The sequence below is a fragment of the Malus domestica genome, chromosome 14 (assembly GCF_042453785.1).
Source record: "Malus domestica chromosome 14, GDT2T_hap1".
Classification (NCBI taxonomy): Eukaryota; Viridiplantae; Streptophyta; class Magnoliopsida; order Rosales; family Rosaceae; genus Malus; species Malus domestica.
The window spans coordinates 21,651,912-21,675,720 of NC_091674.1; the positions used below are offsets into that span (position 1 = coordinate 21,651,912).

General features: G+C 39.2%; 1 protein-coding gene across 1 annotated transcript; it reads right to left on the reverse strand.

Moving 5' to 3' along the window:
- Positions 1-1,546: 1,546 nt before the first annotated feature.
- Positions 1,547-13,916, reverse strand: LOC114821177 (uncharacterized). The gene is made up of 5 exons (XM_070811796.1): positions 13,865-13,916; positions 12,130-12,286; positions 11,839-11,986; positions 5,171-5,265; positions 1,547-1,724 (listed from the first exon to the last, which is right to left on the reverse strand). Exons 1-5 carry the CDS (start codon positions 13,914-13,916, stop codon positions 1,697-1,699), a joined length of 480 nt encoding a protein of 159 aa, XP_070667897.1. The 3' UTR covers positions 1,547-1,696.
- Positions 13,917-23,809: the final 9,893 nt, after the last annotated feature.

Genomic DNA, 23,809 nt, shown 5'->3' on the forward strand with positions numbered 1-23,809 from the left:
TAACCATCATAATAATTAAACAATTTAATTAATTATTTCACAAACTAATTTATCTAATTGATTATATTCATCACATTAATCCCAGAATAGGTTGTGCGATCTTTTAATTCTATTGATGAGGTTGTGAGATGAATTAGACTCTTCTAATTCTTTTACCGGATTTAAAGCTCATCTTTTAATCTACCTCTTTGTGAAGACAACAATGATCGTTTTCGAGTATTTCATAGACCATAAGAGACGCATAGCCGCATGCCATGGTCTCCTAGTCAATGTACTATTCACGAGAGAACCTATTATGTTGTAATTACGATGCAATACAATTATTCTCTAATACAATGCTCTCGCTCACATTGATTAGGGTATTCATGTCAATTGCTTAAGTGATCAACTCATGATCCAACTCAATAGATTTGGAACTTTATTCCAAATCATGATGATATGGTCAAAGACTTCTGAATCATGTTGATGAGCATTCTCCTTTAATTGTTAAGGTTAGAGATTCCTTATTGTACATTCACTTACCTCCCTGATTAGGTATCTTAACCCCAATAATGTCGCAAACACCCTCTCACACTAGACTGTCTTTAATATAATCTATGATTAAGGACCTAAAAACAAGACAAATGTGATGCCTCAAGTTCAAGGACCAATTTGCATTATTGCAACAATCGATTTCTTATTGACATGAACATGTATCTGGTATACATACATAAGATCTTGAGGCGATCACATTTAGTGAACTTAATCTTTATTAAGCACTTACACATTTGTCTTAGCGACTTCCTCTAATGGCTTGAGAATAGTCATGCATCTCGTTCTACAATACTATAGACATAGTGTGTACTAGCCTTATCGGATTATAAGATGTCCACCGAAATAGTCTAACGACTAGGAACATATGAAGATGGTCTCTTTAACATTATCTCATAATTAATTTACCTCTTACATGTGTTATCCATGGACTCACTAATGAGATTACATTGATAATCTACCTATAGTGGTCTTGCCCAATAATTAGATTATGGACTAATCCCTGTATTCACTAAAGATTTGATTTTAGGGCATATATCCAACAGTCAACTGCACCTATAAATAGTCTTCATGTAGTTACTTCATTAAGAAAGAAATACCAGATTAACGTACTCTAAAATCCTTGTTAGTTTTCTTCTCTCTCTAGATTTACATACATGTGGTACCAAATTTTTTAGAAATTTAATTAGGCGCAAATATCAAAACGTCCATAGGTTTCTTGTGAATTCAAAAGTGATAAACTTGATTAAAAGAAGAATAGTACTTGCATTATCCCGTTTGGAGATAAGCTCACTCTCCCACTTGCAAATAACATATTTTCACTGTAGAAATTTCATAATCGAAACAACTTAATTTCTTAATCTTCATAGTGAAGATCATCCATACAAATTAGCTTTGATTTGGTCCCAAAAGGTCTTATTTTTAAAGCTAGGCATGCCCTTTTCAAAACCTCAGAAGTACCTTTCCTCTAAAAATGCCATCTTGATCGTCAAAATGCCCAAAAACATCCAAAAAGGTCAATTTGGGAAAGCCACGCAATCAGCACTTATTTCTTCACCATGGTCAAATGGCATGAAGTAAAAATCTGAAATTTTGACACAATCATCTTGAAAGACTCATGAACCCACTCCAATTGGAATTACTTCAAAATTTCTTTGTTTGATCACTATTTACTCAAAATGGATTTGCATGTCCTACAAATAAAATAAAGCACAAAATGTAACTAAGAGTAGAGTAAAATATGGATTAATATCGTCTCATCATGTGGAAAAAGTAAAAGAAGGAAACGACATTTAATCAATAAAAGTGATTGGAAAATTAATAATTTACAGGTTAACAGGTTATTTGTTGCTAGTATATACATGGATTCGAAGAAAACGACAAGAAAACAATTAAGCCTCACTACAATTTAGTTCACACATGTGCAAGTTGCTATTCAAAGGCCACTTTGTACATTATTTGCACATTGTACACGATTTATTGATCCTTTATATGTACGATAACCGTGAAGAAGAAGATAATAATATCATTATTAACTTTATGGTTTTAAAAGGCACTAGCCGATGGTCGGATGAAGAAGAAGATAATAATATCATTATTAACTTTATGGTTTTAAACGCGAAAAACAAAGCAATTTCTCTTTCTACTCATTTCAATCCCTCCCCGTCTGCTCGTGAACTCAGTATAGAATAACCTAGAAGCTCTTCTCTCTTTCCATGGAAACCTCTAGTAAGTAGCATGGCTAATTTTTCCGATGCGGACCCGAGAATAGAAGCAGATCAATTAACATGGTGATTAAGAAAAACCCATGTCTTAATTATGGATTTCAGCTTCTGGGTTCGAACAATTGGGTCTCTCGTTTATGGTTACTCTTTGTTCTGTTTTTGGGTTTCAGGCGAAAGAGAAAAAGAAAGTTGTTTGGACCATAAATAAAAATAAGACCTGCTACTCGACTAATCTATTTGTATTTACATAAAGTCGCAAGACTACGGTCTATTAACTCCGAAATCCAATTTAGGATCGTATCCTGTGCTTTAGACAACCTCCTTAAATCACTCCAACCCATCCGATGGCTCAGACAGGTTCCTCCTGGAAGTGCTTATGCTACATGGACGACCAAACTCGAGAATATCTTGCTTCTTTAAAGACCAATGGACATGTCATCCAACATGCTGATGTCGTCGAAGTGAACTTGCGAAACGCCACAAGACACATCTGAATGCAGTGCTAACCAAGAATTATAGTCACTGCAACGCTAAATACTCTAGCTCAGCGATAAGATCTAGGTTGCTCAATCTCCATTGTCTATAAATAGAGTCAGAGGCCTAGAAGCTTTGGACCTTCGTCAAATTCAGTCTATACGATTATATATACCTTGAGTGATTTTTTCAATCAACCCAACTAGTTTTAAAACAAACATAATTGCTCACCATCTATAGTCTCAAAGCCTTCACTTGAAGCAAACATTGTCTATGATTCCTGAGATTTAAAACCTTTATAGATCTACCACCCTATGCTATGATTTGGTTGACGCGCAATTCTAACCACCCTGATTTTATCTGCCACCATGTAGATTCCTCTAGCATTATCTCACTCTACACGGCCTGAATCTAGCTAGAATTTTACTACTTTATTTACATTTCTAGTCAATTTACATTTTATGTCATGTAGCTCGGCCCATTGGCCTAGAGTTTACTTTTATAAACGTTTGTAATCTTAATTTCATCATGAAATGAATTACATTATGTTTCTCGCATTAGTTTCCATTTCTCTTTTATTTATGTTTTAGCCAAAAACACACAAAGTTACACTGAAATTTAAGTTCTCATTCACTCGAGCTGCACAAACTTAACCGAACCAGTGTCCCACTCAATGCACAAACATTTAGTTAAAAAGTCAGATTTGTGTGCAACTTAAACACACACTCAAACACAAACATTGAATGTTAGTAGCCTCCAACAGTGGCATTGCATATTCTCTCTTTCTCTCGAGCCATCCCTTGATAGTGAAACCAAAAGCAACACTTGGAGCAAATACATGTTGAACCCACTAAAGGAGAGAGTGTTAATCCAGCTTGCCAAGCTCCGCCTCTTCCTGCCTAACTCCACCTAACCCCTGCCTAAGCAGCCGCCTAATAAACTTATTTAGTGACCAATTAAAGATTAATCGCAGTGACTAACCACCACCTAAACTACCTTTTAGAACACTACATAATTTAGCTTATTGCGCAGAATATATTTCTTCATGTATCCTACAAGGAATTGTATAAAATCTTAGATTTGTAGTTCATTAAAAATGAGTTGTGCTTTGAAATTATATAAGTTAAATAATCTACTAAAAAAAAAGCCTTAGCTAGCGGCCTTTACATAATTAGCCATGCTTTATCTTTTGACCATTTGTAAGGATCAGGATCCTCTCCTAAGCTTAAGAGGCTGAGTCTCCTGAGCAAATCACATGGCCCGTTGGATCAAAATCTAACAACTACAATTATTATAACTTTTACAGAGATCCCCTGTTTGTAGCTGTTGGATTTTGATTCAACGGCCAATGTGATTTGCTCAGGAGGCTTAGCCTCCTAAGCTCAGGAGAGGATCCTGATCCCATTTGTAAGCTTGACTCTGCACACACGCATCACATTTATATAAATATAAAAATATACATTTGTACATAAGGGACCAATGAATGATGTTTATATGTCCTAGTATTCGGAAAAGGATCGTCGCCGAATCTTTTTCCTGGGGATCCTAGGGATCCAGTGATCGTGATTATTCATCGTACATCGTGCCATCAGAAATCATTTCAAAATTTAAAATTTAAAATTAAATATAAATAGTACTTAATAAAAACTAACCGCACGATGTACGATGAATGGTCACGATCGTGAGATCTCTAGGATCCCCAGGAAAATGATCGAGCAGGGACCTTTTCCCCTAGTATTCTACAAAGTGCTTGACCAAAAGACAACATTGTACAAAGTGTGACCAATGAGTAATGTTTATGTGTCCTAATGTTGTACAAAGTGCTTGATCGAAAGAAAAAAATTTGTTCAAAGTGGCCCTTTTAGTAGCTAACAAGCAAGTGTACCTGCGCGTTGCTGCGGGGTTTAGAAAATTGTTGAAAATGTAGAAAGTGTAGAAAATATGTGTTAAGGAGTAGTGTTTAATATGTACATTTATTACATTCGTGTGTTCCGATGTTCTTTACAATATATATATATATATATATATATATATATATATATATATATATATATATATATATATATATATATATATATATATATATGAAAATAAATATTCATGATAGTGCATTTAAAATAATTAATTAATTACCAAAAGCAATACTACACAATGAGTGAGGATTATATCCCTCTAAAATAACTGACTCACTAACTGCATCTTGACACTACACTGAGATGATTTAATCTTGTAACACATGCTACCATCTTCATATGACATTGATTGAACCTCACAAACATATAGACAAATCATGTGACACTTGGAATCACCTTAACTCTATATACTCTAACAAATTGAACCCGAAAACAGAAGGCCTTGAATTTCAGTGAAGTATCAATAAGTTGTCCACAAAGTAGGGTGATCAAAGAACATATATAAAAGCATGCTAAAAATTGATATACCTCCAAATAGTTCTTCTCGTGGAAATAATTGATTTCAAGTGCCTGATCAATGGGGCATGCTTTCTTCCCACACATTGCTTAACAATCCATGAACCCTGAGGAGAGAAGAATCAGTTAGAAGTTAAACCTTGAATTTTATATAAATCATCCCCCTTGATAAAACTCTGTAGCAAGGGTGTATCTTCGACTGGAGAATTCATCATATAGTATAGTGCCAAACCATAAGTAGTTGAACTTGGACCTAGTTCACATAGATAATTTGGTAATTAATGGCAGGCAACAGGGAAAAACTGCAAAGAATAATAGAAAAACCCATGAAAGACAGATTTACCTGAATGTTCACAATGAAGAAGAATTATCTCCTACCATGTCCTGCATATTTCAACAAAAGGATTGCAAAAATTATGTAAAATGAAAATTACGGCCATTTTTGTGCCAATTCAATGTTTTTTGGTAGCCCCATATGTAAAGTGGTTAGGAAAAATCTTAGTAATACAACAACAACAACAACAACAACAAAGCTTTTTCCCACTAAGTGGGGTCGGCTATATGAATCCTAGAACGCCATTGCGATCGGTTTTGTGTCATGTCCTCCGTTTGATCCAAGTACTCAAGTCTTTTCTTAGGGTCTCTTCCAAAGTTTTCCTAGGTCTTCCTCTACCCCTTCGGCCCTGAACCTCTGTCCCGTAGTCACATTTTCGAACCGGAGCGTCAGTAGGCCTTCTTTGCACATGTCCAAACCACCGGAACCGATTTTCTCTCATATTTCCTTCAATTTTGGCTACTCCTACTTTACCTCGGATATCCTCATTCCCAATCTTATCCTTTCTCGTGTGCCCATACATCCCACGAAGCATCCTCATCTCCGCTACACCCATTTTGTGTACATGTTGATGCTTCACCGCCCAACATTCTGTGCCATACAACATCGCTGGCTTTATTGCCTTCCTATAAAAAATTTCCCTTGAGCTTCAGTGGCCTACGACGGTCACACAACACGCCGGATGCACTCTTACACTTCATCCATCCAGCTTGTATTCTATGGTTGAGATCTCCATCTAATTCTCCGTTCTCTTGCAAGATAGATCCTAGGTAGCGAAAACGGTCACTTTTTGTGATCTTCACTAGATTGCTCCGGTCATTAGTGTGGATAAGTATATAGATGGATAGAGATAGGAAAGCAAACACAAGATGTACGTGGTTCACCCAGATTGGCTACATCCACGGAATAGAGGAGTTCTCATTAATTGTGAAGGGTTTACACAAGTACATAGGTTCAAGCTCTCCTTTAGTGAGTACAAGTGAATGATTTAGTACAAATGACATTAGGAAATATTGTGGGAGAATGATCTCGTAACCACGAAACTTCTAAGTACCGGAGTGTGGTATCGTCTTGACTTGCCTTATCTGTCTCATAGGTAGATGTGGCATCTTCTCTGGAAGTACTCTTCCTCCATCCAGGGGTGGTATCTGTAACTGGTGGAGATGCACAAGGTAATGTATCAATTTCACTTGAAGCTTACTTGTACTTTCAGGTTTGGTCAAGCGCGATACAAACCATGTAGTAGGAGTCCCCCAAGTCGTTGAGCTAGGGGATCTGCTGAAAGAGGTGACAGACAAGGTAAGCAATCAGAGCTCCGGCTGATTGTTCACATTCTCCCTATCTTGCAGGCAGCATGAAGGATAAAGAGAAGAAAAATGAGAAGAGATGATATGGGATACTTTTGCTTTTGAAGAAGTAACTTTCCACAGGCTTATTCTTGAACTGGGCTGGAGGGTATTCTGGTTTCCTCCAGAGTATAAGGCCGACTGAAGAATTTGAGGGTCAAAACAAGTCCATCAAATCTAGAGTACGTTCGACCCTGCTGATATGGGATACTTTTGCTTTTGACAGAGTAGTGGATGTATCGGCACGTGTGCTGTTACGCTTGTCTCCACATGCTTCCTTGTATCCTTCTCACTTGCCCTATATGTTCCTCAGGCAGATGCGGTATTTTCCCTGGAAGCATAAGATGTTGAAGATGAGTACTCGAGAGCAATGCCAGGTAAGTAATCAGGTAAGGGGTTCCAGGCAGTCAGTTCCTGGCTGGAAGCTTGATTCCAAGTGCTGACTGATTGCTTTCTTTCTCATTGTCTTGCAGGTAAGAACAATGCCAAAGGAAAAGACAGGGAAAAAGCATGATATGGGATACTCTTGCTTTTAACCCTGATGATATGAGATATTCTTGCTCTAGTATAGCTTGTTTACAGAGGTATTATCGGGGGGAAAGAAAGTTGAATATTTCGAAAGGCTTCGTTGGGAGTGCCCTCTCAGATAAGAGGAAGGGTTGAGCATTTTTGCAGGTCTGCCTGTCCGTTAGGGATGGAGGTCGACATATATAGGAGTCTCCCTAACATCAAGTAATAATGCTATTCCTTTACCCTGCTTGGTCATAGCACGGTAGTGGGAGCTGCCAGCTTCACATGTTTTAACTCTGTCAGAGCACTTTGAAAAATTGGTCTATGGTATCTGGAAAGCTGATGTTGCGTGTGAAGATTATAGACAAGCTTTATCCAAGGAGATCCAGCTCTTGAAGTTGGGAAAGTGGTGCCTCTTCGGTTTTCGAACAAGCACTCCTGTCGGGGATCTGGCTCTCGAGATTTGGAGAACGATGCCTCTTCGATTTTTGAGAAAGCAATCCTGCTGGGGGTCTGGCTCTCGAGATTCGGGGAGCGGTGTCTCTTCGATTTTTGAGAAAGTAATCATGTTGGAAGTCTGGCTCTCGAGATTCGGAGGGCGGTGCCTCTTCGATATTTGAGCAAGCAATCTTGTTGGGAGTGTTTTCTCGAATGTGAGTAAAGGTTGGGCATGTTTGCTAGTCTACCTTGCCACGAAGCACAGAGGTTGACACATAGGGACTTTCCAATTATCCAGCAGTGGTACTGTTCCTTTACCCTCTCTTCGATTTTTGAGAAAGTAATCATGTTGGGAATCTGGCTCTCGAGATTCAGAGGGCGGTGCCTCTTCGATTTTGGAGCAAGCAATCTTGTTGGGAGTGTTTTCTCGAATGTGAGTAAAGGTTGGGCATGTTTGCTAGTCTACCTTGCCACGAAGCACAGAGGTTGACACACAGGGACTTTTCAATTATCCAGTAGTGGTACTGTTCCTTTACCCTCTCTTCGATTTTTGAGAAAGTAATCATGTTGGGAGTCTGGCTCTCGAGATTCGGAGGGCGGTGCCTCTTCGATTTTTGAGCAAGCAATCTTGTTGGGAGTGTTTTCTCGAATGTGAGTAAAGGTTGGGCATGTTTGCTAGTCTACCTTGCCACGAAGCACAGAGGTTGACACACAGGGACTTTCCAATTATCCAGCAGTGGTACTGTTCCTTTACCCTCTCTTCGATTTTTGAGAAAGTAATCATGTTGGGAGTCTGGCTCTCGAGATTCAGAGGGCGGTGCCTCTTTGATTTTGGAGCAAGCAATCTTGTTGGGAGTGTTTTCTCGAATGTGAGTAAAGGTTGGGCATGTTTGCTAGTCTACCTTGCCACGAAGCACAGAGGTTGACACACCGGGACTTTCCAATTATCCAGCAGTGGTACTGTTCCTTTACCCTTGTGGGTAATAATATGGTAGCTAGACCTTCAAAATTTATGTGTCTAAACTTTGTTAGTGTTGTTTCTTTGCTATTTTTTTACCCTTCTTGGTCAGAGCGATGTAGTGGGAGCTGCAAGCTTCACGTGTCTCAACTTTGTCAGAGAACTTTGGCAAAGTTATCTGTGGTACCCATGAGCTACTGTTGCGTGTGGGAAGTGGGTGATTGAACAGTACAATTCATGTGCTTTCTACTTTGCCAGAAATCTTCGACAGAATGCCCATAGTTTCCGCAAAGCTGAGTGTGCGTGTGACAGGTGCTGACAAGGCTGGAAAAGTAGGTGCCTCTTCGATTTCTGGGATCGGCCCTCGTGGTCTCTGAGCAGCCCAGCTTTTGAGAAAGCAAGCCTCTTCGATTTCTGAGATCGGTCTTCATGGTCTTTGAGCAGCCCAGCTTTTGAGAAAGCAAACGCCTCTTCGATTTCTGAGATCGACCCTCGTGGTCTCTGAGCAGCCCAGCTTTTGAGAAAGCAAACGCCTCTTCGATTTCTGAGCAGGCGCCTCTTCGATTTCTGAAGCTTCGTCGAGTGCAGATTTTTATAGGGGCTGACATTAAGTTCCAAAGCACACTTGAATATCCACCAGTAGAAGCTCCATTCTTGCACTTCTAAGATCTTGATTTGTCCGACCTCTTCTCTCTTCAACACCTTTGAAAATGTCTGGCCCCTCCAACCGTCGTTTTGACTTGAACCTTGTTGAAGAGGCAGCCCCGCCTTCTCCAGACAACATATGGCGCCCATCCTTCGTCTCCCCTACTGGTCCTCTTACCGTTGGGGATTCCGTGATGAAGAATGATATGACCGCTGCGGTAATGGCCAGGAACCTTCTCACTCCCAAAGATAACAGACTACTTTCCAAACGGTCTGATGAGTTGGCTGTTAAGGATTCTCTGGCTCTCAGTGTTCAGTGTGCAGGTTCTGTGTCTAATATGGCCCAACGCCTATTTGCTCGAACCCGCCAAGTTGAATCATTGGCGGCTGAAGTGATGAGTCTCAAACAGGAGATTAGAGGGCTCAAGCATGAGAATAAACAGTTGCACCGGCTCGCACATGACTATGCTACAAACATGAAGAGGAAGCTTGACGAGATGAATGAGTCTGATGGTCAGGTTTTACTTGATCATTAGAGATTTGTGGGTTTGTTCCAAAGGTATTTATTGCCTTCGTCTTCTGGGGCTGTACCGCGTAATGAAGCTCCAAATGATCAACCTCTGATGCCTCCTCCTTCTAGGGTTCTGTCCAGTACTGAGGCTCCGAATGATCCCCCTCCGGTGCCTTCTCTTTCTGGGGCTCTACCGACTGCTGAGACTTCTCCTAAGCAACCTTTGTGAAGGCTCCCTCTTATTTGTTTATTTTGACTCAAGTATATGTACATATTTGTAACTTATCGGGGATATCAATAAATAAGCTTTCCTTCATTTCAACGTGAGAAAAAAAAAATCAAATCAAATCCTCAAATAATGACCTGAACGATTCTACCTTCAAGGCCTCCAATATCATCTTCACAACGCAAAAACTTAAATTATACACAAAATTAAGGTGCTTTTAGGGACATTCATAACCTCAAGCTATACTCAGTAACATAGAACCAGTTAATTCATAATTTCAAGCCACATCACCCAAAAAAGGACTCTACTTCATGCTATATTACTTTATGCACAACAAATACCTCAACAAAACAGATAGGCATGTTATACTAAAAGCAATTAATTGAAACCATTGAACAAAAAAGAACAAAGCGGATAAAAACTTAGAATTTGAAAAAGTATTTGTTATGACATGAGCCATCAATTCGCAAACTTTTTATATGTTTATCACGTCATAGGCATACAACAGACTGAAAGAAGGAAATTTGCATGTTATCTGTAAAAAGTATTTATAGATTTAGTGTGTAACTCAACATATAAGTAGATATCGGGGTTCAATCCGTAGTTCTGCGTCAGATCCTGTTCCAATGAAGTAAGAGATCCCCTTCACAGTTTATAATCTTCACATTATATTTGTGGGTAACAGATATATTATCTCTTTATAGAGCACCAATAGTTCAACAAATTAGCAGATATATAATGTCTACTGCCTATTATGGTTAAGCTTTGTTCGAAATCATTGTAATATTAATTTGAACAAATATATTCCAATGATACAAATAGGGAATCTATAAACCATTATTGTACCTATTTGTAGAAAAATGCAGTAAACTTTACTTGAACTGAAATATTAGTACTAAACAGACACACTTCACTCGCACTGGTATATTAAGATTTTGTAAAAACGCTTATTGCTCATATCCCAGCCGCTTTCTCTTTCTGCACAAAGCATACACAACTTTGATTGAGACCTGCTGATGAACTATATGCACAAAAGGGTACTCTAATAAAAGAGTAATGAAAAACATATATATGTTGGATTGATTCTGGGAATATGATCAAAGATCGAAATATGAACTAACTATCAAGCAAGAGAACAACTTTATGAACTGCTTTAATGTATGAGCCAAAAGCACTTTCTGGTTTCAGCATGAACTGGAAGTTGCAATCTATGAAGCGTTTGATACTCATACTCAAGGGTCCAAAATAAATTAACTATAAAATACGGATCTTTTGGGGGTAATTTTTCCAACATGAAAACTTTGGGCTTCTGATTGAAAATGATCAAAGCTATTTAAAGTTAAAGAGATTATCATAATTCATTCAAATCTTTTAGTCCACAATCAAAGGAGCAAACCCTTCATAGATTTTTAGGCAACAATCAATAATAAATAAAATTAAGAGGAAACCAAATAAAAAAATTGGAGACTTTTAAGAACCAACATAATCTACAGAGAGTTTAAAGAGAGAGAGGAGAGGGAGGGGGCTTAACATCCTTCATAGCAACCAAAACTTTCAGATAAAATCACACCAAAAAACCCACAAATTTAACGAAAATTTGTGCACAACCCAGAAATTTGAAGGAAAAAAATACGAAAAATTAAATAAAACCCATTTATATTAAATCAAATATTTGAAGCAGAATCTTTACATACAATAGATGAAGAAGGTACCTGAGGTGCTGAGGAATAGTTTGAGACCAACATCGACGCCGACCTTTGCCGGAATCGTCGCATAAACGTAGGAAAACTCTGAGGAGTATTAAAAAAATCCTCATCGAAACCGTAACGAATCGAGGCATGCAACGAGTGTTTCTTGTTCCTGAGATGAAAGGGAGACGATTGGTAAAACGTTGAGGTCCGATTCACCGGCTTTCAAACAGAAATAGCCCGTCGTCGTCAGCTGAGTCACGGAGGGAAGAGATATGGAGACTTGTAATAACACAAACTAAGAGCAACTCCAACCTTCGTTTTTGGACGGGGGACGGGCTGCAGGAAGGGGCCTTCCGGACTCGATGGGGATCTTTTTCGTTCAAATTGAAGTGAGCAGGAATGAACAGATGAAGGAGGAAACTGAGTTTTCTTGCTGTGCTGTCGAAGAGAGTGAACGACAGCTCAATAACTCAACACCGAATGGCAGACATGTAATAACACAAACTAAGTAAGGGTAAAATCGGAACTACACTGTTCTTATGAACGGAACAGTGATTCAGTTGTTTTTGGGTTTTAGTGCTACTAATTTCTGGATGTATATATATGTGCGCGCGCGCATGTTGCACGTGTGAACTTTAATGGTCGTGAGGGTTAAATGCTTCCTCGTACGATAGAGACCAAAAATATTTCTGATGTCTAATTTCACCTGACCTAAAATAAGAGAAGTACCTCTGCCATTTAGAAACACTCAAATCATTCAACAATTACATGTGTGAAAGCCATTACAACATCTTTAAGAGAGAGCCAACAAGCTTTATCATCAAAAGTGTAATTTGTTACCTATGTGACAGTTATATCCTGTCGTCAAAATTTGTCACTCTAACTCACAACCAACTCATCAAATGTTTATATTCACATTAAAATAAGAAAATTGTTATTAGCACTCCAAAAATCTCATTCTACACTCCTAACAAGTGTATTTTTTCTTTCTAATTATAGAAAGTTTGGAGTGCTAAATGAGATTTTTAGAGTGCCAATAATAATTCCCTAAAATAATAGTATTTTACGTTTTATTTTATCTAGTGAGTGTTGAAGTTCCTTTCGAGTGCAAATATAAGGATAATATAGTGGCACAAGTAATGGTGTCGAACCACAGGGACTAATAAACAACTTAGTTAAACCTTTGACTCTTACATATTAGCATCAGTTAATGACTTCTATGATTTAAAATTGGGGGGTTTAAGTAATTTTGGAAAAGAAATAAAGACAGAAAGAAAAGGGAAAAATTATAACTATTTAAAAATAGGGAATTATTATTAGCACTCCAAAAATCTCATTCTACACTCCAAACTTTCTATATTAGGAAAGAAAAATACACTTGTGAGGAGTATAGAATAAGATTTTTGGAATGTCAATAACACTTCCCTAAAAATAAACCTAAGACATGAAATAGGTTAGAAATGTTTTGAGGACATATATGTGACACAAATGAGCTAAGGTCTTCCCCTAAACATTCATAAATCAATGAGATGATCTTTTAACTTATCCATTTCAAATGCACAACTAAGATGTTCACATATCTAGCATGGCATATAACTAGATTGTATGAATCCTCACTTTCTTTGCATGTGAGATGCATGGCATATACATCAAACTTATATTTGTAGGTGTAACCTAGCATGACATATACTCAAATGTAGCACCTATAAACTCATTAAGAATGAAGAGGATTATGAACATCACATGAATCCTAGAACATGGCATTTATCCTAGATTTTCATGGAATCAGTTTACATGATTAGTTCTGAACATAACCACATGTTGCTAATGAATGAAATAAGATATGACAATCATCTTTATCATTCTCAATAGAAAGCAAACATAAACAAGGTAGCTAAGCTTGAAAATATGTGCTTGAAACAATTGAGACAGAAAACTGATTCTAGCTTGCAAATGAAATAATCATGTCTAGGGCTTCAAAACAACCCTAAGTATCCACAACCTAAATTAAAAACATAAAAATTTAGGAAAGCTAGAACCTAGAAACGGCTCAAGGTGGAGGACTTCTTCTCCTCTTTGATGTTGTGTATCTCCTCCATTTCCTCTTTTAGATTCTGTGTATTTTTTTCCTATTAAAAGGCTTAGGAGTTTTCTAACATCTGACATATTTACATCTTTAAATTGACTCTCATTTATAGCTTATTACAATAAGCTTTTAGTATAGGAGTAACAGGAAATTAGTTGTTTTCAGAATTTGTAACTGAACAGCTCCTCTTTATTCTGTCATAATTTCTAGTCGAAACCTCCAAATCACAAGCTGTAAAGATCATCAGAAAGAAGACTTCTAGGGCTTTCCAACCATATATAGCCCATTTTCTAATTCGTTTTGAGTACTTCGAGGAAAAACTCGCAAGTTGGCTGTTCTGCAAGGGCCTTTTCTGACGGATCTTAGGCCACTTGTGGGCTATGGTCTGGTCTTGAGCGAGTTAAGCTTCAAACTATCCATTCTAGGCTCTTAAAATATTCAAAATAAGATGATTTCTTGAAACCCTTACTTTCATCCTGAAATACAATACAAACAACAAAATACTTTGTGATGCATAGAGATTTTAAGTAAAAAACCTAAGTAAAAGATGGCGTAAAAGTATAAGTTTATGCACTCAATAGTGAGCCAAATTTTATTTCTGAATTTTGTTATCACATTGCTACCTTCACTAGAGATGTTTAAGATGAACTTTTGCATATACAACGGAGAGAAAAACAAGAAATAATTGGTTTCCTTTAGTTGTGGGTCATGAAATGACAACAAATAAGGTGGGATTTATGGCATAGAGGTGCTGCACATGGCTGAGGTGGGCTCTGGATATGATACCTACATGCCAGTATGCATCCCACCCTTTGTTAGGGAGAACCTGTATAAGGGCAGTCTTATACAAGATTTCTACACCAATGAAGGTTGTCCCTTTTGCTTTGTTATAGTGGGGAAGCAACAATGGCGGGACTCCGAGAAGTCTTTTCTAACAAGAAAAATGACTGCTTTTGAATTCGATTCAATAGAGAATGGGACAATAGTAGTCCAAAGAGGTTTCAAAAATTCAATATTGGCTGTAACCTAGTCGTGACTCGATCACAATATGTAGGATTATATAGTTTTTTCTTTAGTTACGTAAGAAGTTCCGTAGTATCATCGGCTATAATAATTTCACAGTACAACATTTAAACGATTTTAAACATGCACAAGATGGGGAACTTTTTGTCTGTTTGATATTACCAACAACAATTTTGTAGGCACTGTAACGGTTTGATTAATATGTGTAAATATTTATCAATTAGGCAACTTTGATTAGAACCTTAAAAGATTATCATGAACCAGTGTAGTTTATTTATTTTTACATTTGTAAGAGAGAGCGCATATTGGTGAATTTTATTTGAACTGCTAATAACAACTTCTTTTTATTAAATTTTTTAATGTTTAAAATGTATGGTTGAAACAATTATAAATGTCAATTGAAATTGGAAGCTTAATCATGCAACAATTAAGGGTAAATTACATAAAACTACCTCAACTATTGGGCCAGTCACAGCCCCATCTTTAAAAAATATCAATGCCATACCTCATCTTACGAATTTGTTATAATTTCATACATTCCGTTAGTTTGTCTATCAATTCTTTTGTTAAATAGTGACGTGACTTGAGATGGGGCCCACTCCCTATTAAAATATTAAAAAATAATAATTTACCTTTAGAAAAAAAAAAAAAAAAACCCATCTTCCCCAACCTCTTCCCCTTCCCTGCAACCCAAATCCAAAACCACCACAAACCCAGATCCCACCCACACCAACATCTCCCTCCCAAACCCACCTCCTCATTCTTTGTCACTGCCATGTCATCTTCATCTTCATCCTATCTAACCCCCAAGCCTTCAAGCTTGGCCACCGAGCATTTGCATCGCGCTCGAAACAGCAGCACAACACGGCCATTCATCAGTGCCATCCGCCTAAGCTCAGTACTGAGGCACTCGTAATTACGAGTGCCCTCGCTGACGTAGCAGAACTCGACTACCAATAGCATGGCGGCAAAAAAGGTGACGAAGCCTGTTTGTACCATACTTGACCAATCCCGAAACTACTGAGCACTGGTCAACGTTATACCGTTAAGGACCCAAAAGAGTTTCCCTCCAACCAAGAGGCCAATCACAGCGTGACACGTGTCGACATCAGAAGCCAATCATAGCACGACACGTGTCAACATCAGAAGCCAATCACAACACGACACGTGTCAATGTCAGAATGAAACTAGAAACTCTCTTCTATAAATAGAGATCATTCTCTCACAATATTTCCTAATGTCATTTGTACTAAATCATTCACTAGTACTCACTAAAGGAGAGCTTGAACCTATGTACTTGTGTAAACCCTTCACAATTTATGAGAACTCCTCTACTTCGTGGACGTAGCCAATCTGGGTGAACCGCGTACATCTTGTGTTTGCTTCCCTGTCTCTATCCATTTACATACTTATTCACACTAGTGATCGGATCAATCTAGCGAAGGTCATAAACTTAACACTTTCTATTGTACCAAAGTCCTTACCGATTTTGTGCATCAACATTTGGCGCCGTCTGTGGGAAACGACATTTATTCCCACTCTCTTCAGCTTTGTCAATGTGGTTTTCACCATTCGTACACTCTCTTTTGACCAGGCATCCCTCTCCAACATGGGGAGCGAAGGAAGCCACAACACACAGAATGACACCCTTCTTGCACCTAGTGCGAAGCAACGAAAGAAGGAAGGAAAGAAGGTTGCTCTTCAAGCTAAAGTCGATGAGCTAGAAGCTTAGAACAATAAGATAGCAATGAAGAATGAGGTCCTCCAGGAGCAGTATGAGAAGCTCTTTGAGACGTTCCACAAAACTAGGCGTACTCAAACACGCGAGCTCGTTGCCCCTATGGACATCAACCATCATCTGGGTGCCCACCAACACGGAGGGTCACCTCCCTTCGACATGGGTATCCTTGATGAGGAGCGAGCTAATCATCAAAACATTGATCAACATAAGACTTCTCTCAAACTAGATGCTTCGACCCGAAGTAGGAGAAGTAGATGAAGACATCTCCTTGCAGAAGGGTTGGAAGGATCGAAAGTCGTTTATCATGAATGCCGAGGCTTCCTAAAGCAACGTCGAGAGAATCCCCTCCACTTATGCTCGAAGATCAATGACCCAAGGGTTTCTAAAAGACTCAGTCCCATTCCACGACCTATGCCAGCTGCCAATGTAGAGAAGGAACGACAGGTCCCAGAAGAACATGAAGGTACAGGGGACTCTAAGGTATTCCGACAGACTCGTCTTAGAAGTCAGTACGGCGAGTCCAAGGAAAAACTACATGCTCTTACTCAAACTTTCCTATTTCCAAGAGGCGATGGAAACTTACGAAAGAAAATTCCAGTGGTACATGACTCCACTCAGGACTCCATTGTCCTACAGCTCCTTGAGGAAGTAAATAAGTTGAAAGCCGAACTTCAGGCTAAGATACCTAACTGGAACCAACCCAGGCATGACCCTCTCACAAGAATGATCCTCAACACCCCTTTTCAAGTGAAGACAAAACAAAAGCTTGGTTTACAACTCTATACTGGAAGGGAGGACCCAATTGAACACCTTAACCTCTTTTAGTCCACCATGGCATATTGGATGCACACCGACAAAGTGCGATGTCTTCTCTTCCCCTCCACCCTCTCTGGCGGAGCTCTAAACTGGTATTGCCGTCTTCCACATGAGACAGTAGACTCATTTGAGGAATTGAGGAAATTGTTTGTCTCTCAACACATCTTCTAGACCGACACTTGCATTATGCAGATGACTTGTACACTATTCGCCAGACTTACAACCACACCTCCGCCGAAGCAAGGACATACCAAAAGAACCCTCATATGGTTAACCCTTATCAACAAGTGGGAAGTGGAAATCAAGTTCTACCAAGTGAGGAGATCTTGGCCATTCAGACACCCATTGCATCATCTCCTGCCTCATTTAGCTACTCGCTAAGTCACCAAACGTATGTGTCTCTTGGTAAGAGAAATGATTTTTACTCTCAGCAAGCCCATTACAACAAGAGGGATAAAAGTTCCTATCAAGACAACCAGGGGTGAACGTACCGTCGACTATTATGACTATGGGGCCAAGCCTCACTCTTTCAAAGTGGACAACTAGGTACTGAAGGAAATGCTATTATAAGGAGGCATACACATTACAAATGTTTTGACTCTCAACCGCTTGAGATCTTTTGTCACACAAGCCATTTGGCAAATATTTAAAGAAAAGGGAATTCAGACAACTTCTTCTGAGTCATTTGCGTTCCTAACACTAAAACATTTTGTCTACGTTGACCTACCCTTATACTCCAACTCAGAGCTTCAACATGCGTACTTTGACACAAAGTATGTGATACTAAGGGTTACAACTAACATGGTTCACATATTAAAAACATGGATCCCTTCATGCATAGCAAAACATTCATAAGCATCACTCATATCAATCAACATAAACATCATACATTCCAACACATTCATACATAAACATCATACATTTCAACATATTCATACATAAACATCATACATTCCAACACATCCATACATAATATCATTTGGCAACTTGCCACTCATGCCACCAACCAGGTGAAGAAGGAACTCATCTTCATGCCACCAACCAGGTGATGAAATGTACAACCCGTACTCTCTTTCATGCCACCAACCAGGTGATGAAATGTAAAACCCGTACTCTAATATCATTTGGTAACTTACCATTCATGCCACCAACCAAGTGATGAAATGTACAACCCGTACTCTAATATCATTTGGCAACTTGCCACTCATGCCACCAACCAGGTGAAGAAAGAACTCATCTTCATACCACCAACCAGGTGATGAAATGTACAACTTGTACTCTTCTTCATGCCACCAACTAGGTGATGACCCCGTACTCTAATATCATTTGGTAACTTGCCACTCATGCCACTAACCAGGTGAAGAAGGAACTCATCTTCATACCACCAACCAGGTGATGAAATGTACAACCCGTACTCTCCTTCATGCCACCAACTAGGTGATAAAATGTACAACCCGTACTCTAATATCATTTGGCAACTTGTCATTCATGCCACCAATCAGGTGAATAAGGAACTCATCCTCATGCCACCAACCAGGTGATGAAATGTGATGAAAGGTGATGAAGGAACTCACATTCATACCACCAACCAAGTGATGAAAGCAACTCACCATTCATTCCACCTACTAGAAGATGAGTGTTACAACTTGTACATGTGAACTCCTAGCATTCACAAATAATAAAAAACCCTCAAGCTTGACAACTCAACTAGGGGAGCACTTATGCCCAACAAGAGTTATTGTCACCAACAAAGTCTTATTGCAAGCCAACAACAACTTCAGTGCATGGCATACGAAGATCAAGCTATTCAGCCTTCTTGCATCTGCTTCAGACATTTCCCCTCTGTAACAATGCAAACACTACAACTCGTAGAAAGCTTCACACACTCTTAATTAAGACAGTGTGAAGCAAAACCAATTTATGGTGCCAACAAGAGCTTCATCAATGGAGGGCAACCACAATTCTCAAAATCTTCAAACTCTTGATCAGACAATGTGAAGTAAAACCAATTTATGGTGCCAACAAAAGCTTCATCAATGGAGGGCAACCACAATTCTCAAAAGCTTCAAACTCTTGATCAGACAGTGTGAAGTAAAACCAATTTATGGTGCCAACAAAAGCTTCATCAATGGAGGGCAACCACAATTCTCAAAAGTTTCACACACTCTTGATCAAGACAGTGTGAAGCAAAACCAATTTATGGTGCCAACAAGAGCTTCATCAATGGAGGGCAACCACAATTCTCAAAAGCTTCACACACTCTTGATCAAGACAGTGTGAAGCAAAACCAATTTATGGTGCCAACAAGAGCTTCATCAAAGGAGGGCAACCACAATTCTCAAAAGCTTCACACACTCTTGATAAAGACAGTGTGAAGCAAAACCAATTTATGGTGCCAACAAGAGCTTCATCAATAGAGGGCAACTACAAATTCTCAAAAGCTTCACACTATCTTGATCAAGATAGTGTGAAGCAAAATCAATTCATGGTACCCAACAAAATCTTCAACTCCAAAGCTTCACCTACAAATCTTCAACTCCAAAGCTTCACCACAAAAGTTTCACCAACAAAAGCTTCAACTTCAAAGCTTCACCAACAAAAGCTTCACCCATAAAAGCTTCACCAACAAAAGCTTCACCCACAAAAGCTTCACCCATCACAAAAGCTTCACCCACAAAAGCTTCACCAACCACAAAAGCTTCACCTACAAAAGCTTCACCCATAAAAACTTCACCAACAAAAGCTTCACCAACAAAAGCTTCACCCACAAAAGCTTTCCCCACCACAAAAGCTTCCCCCACCACAAAAGCTTCGTCCATAAAAACTTCGCCCACAAAAGCTTCACCAACAAAAGCTTCACCAACAAAAGCTTCACCCACCACAAAAGCTTCACCTACAAAAGCTTCACACTATCTTGATCAAGATAGTGTGAAGCTAAATCAATTCATGGTACCCAACAAACCTTCAACCTCAAAGCTTCACCTACAAAGCTCCAACACCAAAGCTTCACCTACAAAGCTTTAAAAAATATATATATATATATATATATATATTTTTTTTTTCAGAAGTTCAAAAATTCAAAAATTCGAAAAATCGAAAACAAAAATTTCGAAAAAAAATATTGCCTAGGCCTCTTCTTCTTTGGGTCTAACAACTTTCATAACAAATATTTATGAAAAATGAGTTTTTGGCTACCACTTAGAAAGGAAATGCCTCATTCGTCAATTCCCTCGACCGGAGACTTGAGGGACTCCTACCATATGCTACTGCACTTTGATACTCGGAAGTCTCACGACCACTCAGTGACTTGGATTTTTCAAGTCTCTAAACGAGAAGTTTTTCTCACTCGGGAAATTAAGGGAGCACTACCTCAACCTACATGTTTTACTCACAAAGCTTCAACATACAAGCTTCAACAAAAGGAAAAATTCAAAGAACTTAGTGAAGAAGGCCTTGGTGTATTTAACACAATACATTGAAATGAAGCAAAGCTTGTTTATTGATATCTCCGATAAGTTACAAAAATATGTACATTTACATGAATCAAAATAAACAAACAAGAAGGAGCCTTCACAAAGGTTGCTCAGGAGAAGTCTCAACAGTCGGCAGAGCCATAGAAAGAGGAGGCACCATAGGGTGATTATTCGGAGCCTAAGTACTACCCCAGAAGGAGGAGGCACCGAAGGTTGATCATTTGGAGCTTCATTATGCGGTACATCCCTAGAAGACGAAGGCAATAAATGCCTTTGGAACAAACCCACAAACCTCTGATGATCAAGTAAAATCTGACCATCGGATTCCTACAGCTGGTCGAACTTCCTCTTCATGTTTGTAGCACAGTCATGTGCGAGCCTGTGCAAATGTTTATTTTCATGCTTGAGCCCTCTGATCTCCTGTTTGAGACTTATCACTTCAGCCGCCAATGATTCAACTTGGCGGGTTCGAGCAAATAGGCGTTAGGCCATATTAGACACAAAACCTGCACACTGAACACTGAGAGCCAGAGAATCCTTGACAGCCAACTCATCAGACCGTTTGGAAAGTAGTCTGTTATCTTTGGGAGTGAGAAGGTTCCTAGCCACCACCGTAGCGGTCATATCATTCTTCATCACAGAGTCCCCAACGATAAGAGGACCAGTAGGGGATAAGAAGGATGGGCACCATATGTTGTCTTGAGAAGGCATGGCTGCCTCTTCACCAAAGTTCAAGTCAAAACGATGGTCGGATGGGCCAGACATTCTCAGAAATGATGAAGGAGAAATGAGGTGCAATAAATTTCTAAAGTAAAGGGAAAATTCCTAAAAGAAATAACTCTCTGAATGTACTTCTTGCACACAATTGGTGCCCTTATAAAAGAAAGGGCAACAGGGCCGTTGGTTCAAAAATTGAAGAGGCACCACTCTCCGAATTCCGAAGAGGCACCACTTTCCACACGCAACATCAGCTCATCGGGTACCACAGATAACTTTGCCAAAGATCTCTGCCAAAATTTAGGCACATAAATTTTGAAGGTCCAGCTACCCTACTATTACCCACAAGGGTAAAGGAACAGCACCACTGCTTGATAACTAGAAAGTCCCAATGTGTGTCAACCTCCGTGCTCCGTGGCAAGGCAGACTGGCAAAAATGCCCAACCGTTACTCATATTCGAGAAAACACTCCCAACAAGATTGCTTGCTCAAAAATCGAAGAGGCACCGCTCTTCGAATCTTGAAAGCCAAACTCCCAACAGGATTACGTGCTCAAAAATCGAAGAGGCACCGACCTCCGAATCTTGAGAGCCAGACTCCCAACAGGATTACTTTCTCAAAAATCGAAGAGACACTGCTATCCAAATCTCAAGAGTCAGACTTCCAACAGGATTGCTTTCTCAAAAATCGAAGAGGCACCGCTCTCCGAATCTAGAGAGCCAGACTCTCAACAAGATTACGTGCTAAAAAATCGAAGAGGCACCGCCCTCCAAATCTCGAGAGCCAGACTTCCAACATGATTACTTTCTCAAAAATCGAAAAGACACTGCTCTCCGAATCTTAAGAGTCAGACTCCCAACATGATTGCTTTCTCAAAAATCGAAGAGGCACCGTTATCTGAATCTCGAGAGCCAGATTTCCAACATGATTGCTTGTTCAAAAACTGAAGAGGCACCGTTCTCCGAACTTCGAAAGCCAGATTTCCTTGGATAAAGCTTGTCTGCAATCTTCACACGCAACATCATCTTTCCATATAGCACAGACCACTTTTTCAAAATGCTCTAACAAAGTTAAAACACATGAAGCTTGCAGCTCCCACTACATTGCTACGACCAAGAAGGGTAAAGGAATAATACTACTACTTGTTGTTAGGAAGACTCCTATATATGTCAACTTCCATCCTCCACAGCCAGGCAGACCTGCAAATAAAAAAAATGCTCAACTTTTCTTCACATCCGAGAGGGCATTCTCAACAGAGTCTCTTGAAATACTTAGCTTCTTTTCATCCCGATAATACCTCTACAAACAAGCCATACCAGAGCAAGAGTATCTCATATCATCAGGGTTAAAAGCAAGAGTATCCTATATCATGCTTTTTCCCTGTCTTTTCCTTTGGCCTTATTCTTACCTACAAAACAAGAAGAAAGAGAGCAATCAGTCAGCACTTGGAATCAAGCTTCCAGTCAGGAACCGACTGCCTGGAACCCCTTGCCTAATTACTTACCTGGCATTGCTCTCGAGTACTCATCTTCAACATCTTATGCTTCTAGAGAAGATACCACATCTACCTGAGGAACAGATAGAGCAAGTAAGAATGATTCTACCTGAGGAACAGATAGAGCAAGTAAGAATGATACAAGGAAGCATGTGGAGAGAAGCATAACATAACACGTGCCGATACATCCACTACTTTGTCAACATCAAAAGTATCCCATATCATCAGGGTCGAACGTACTCTAGATTTGATGGACTTGTTTTGACCCTCAAATTCTTGAGTCGGCCTTATACTCTGGAGGAAACCAGAAAACTCTCCAGCCTAGTTCAAGAATAAGCTTGTGGAAAGTTACTCATTCAAAAGAAAAAAAATCTCATATCATCTCTTCTCCATTTGCTTTTTCTTATCCTTGTTGCTGTTTACGATACAAGGAGAAAGAGAACAATCAACCGGAAGCCGAAGTCGAACCTTCGATCCAGGTTGCTTGCTTGGAAGTCTGATTGCTTACCTTATCTGTTACCTCTTTCGGCAAATCTCCTAGCTCGGCGACTTGGGGGACTCCTACTATAGGGTTTTGTATCGCACTTGACCAAGCCCGAAACTACATGTAAGCTTCAAGTAAAATTGATACATTACCTTGT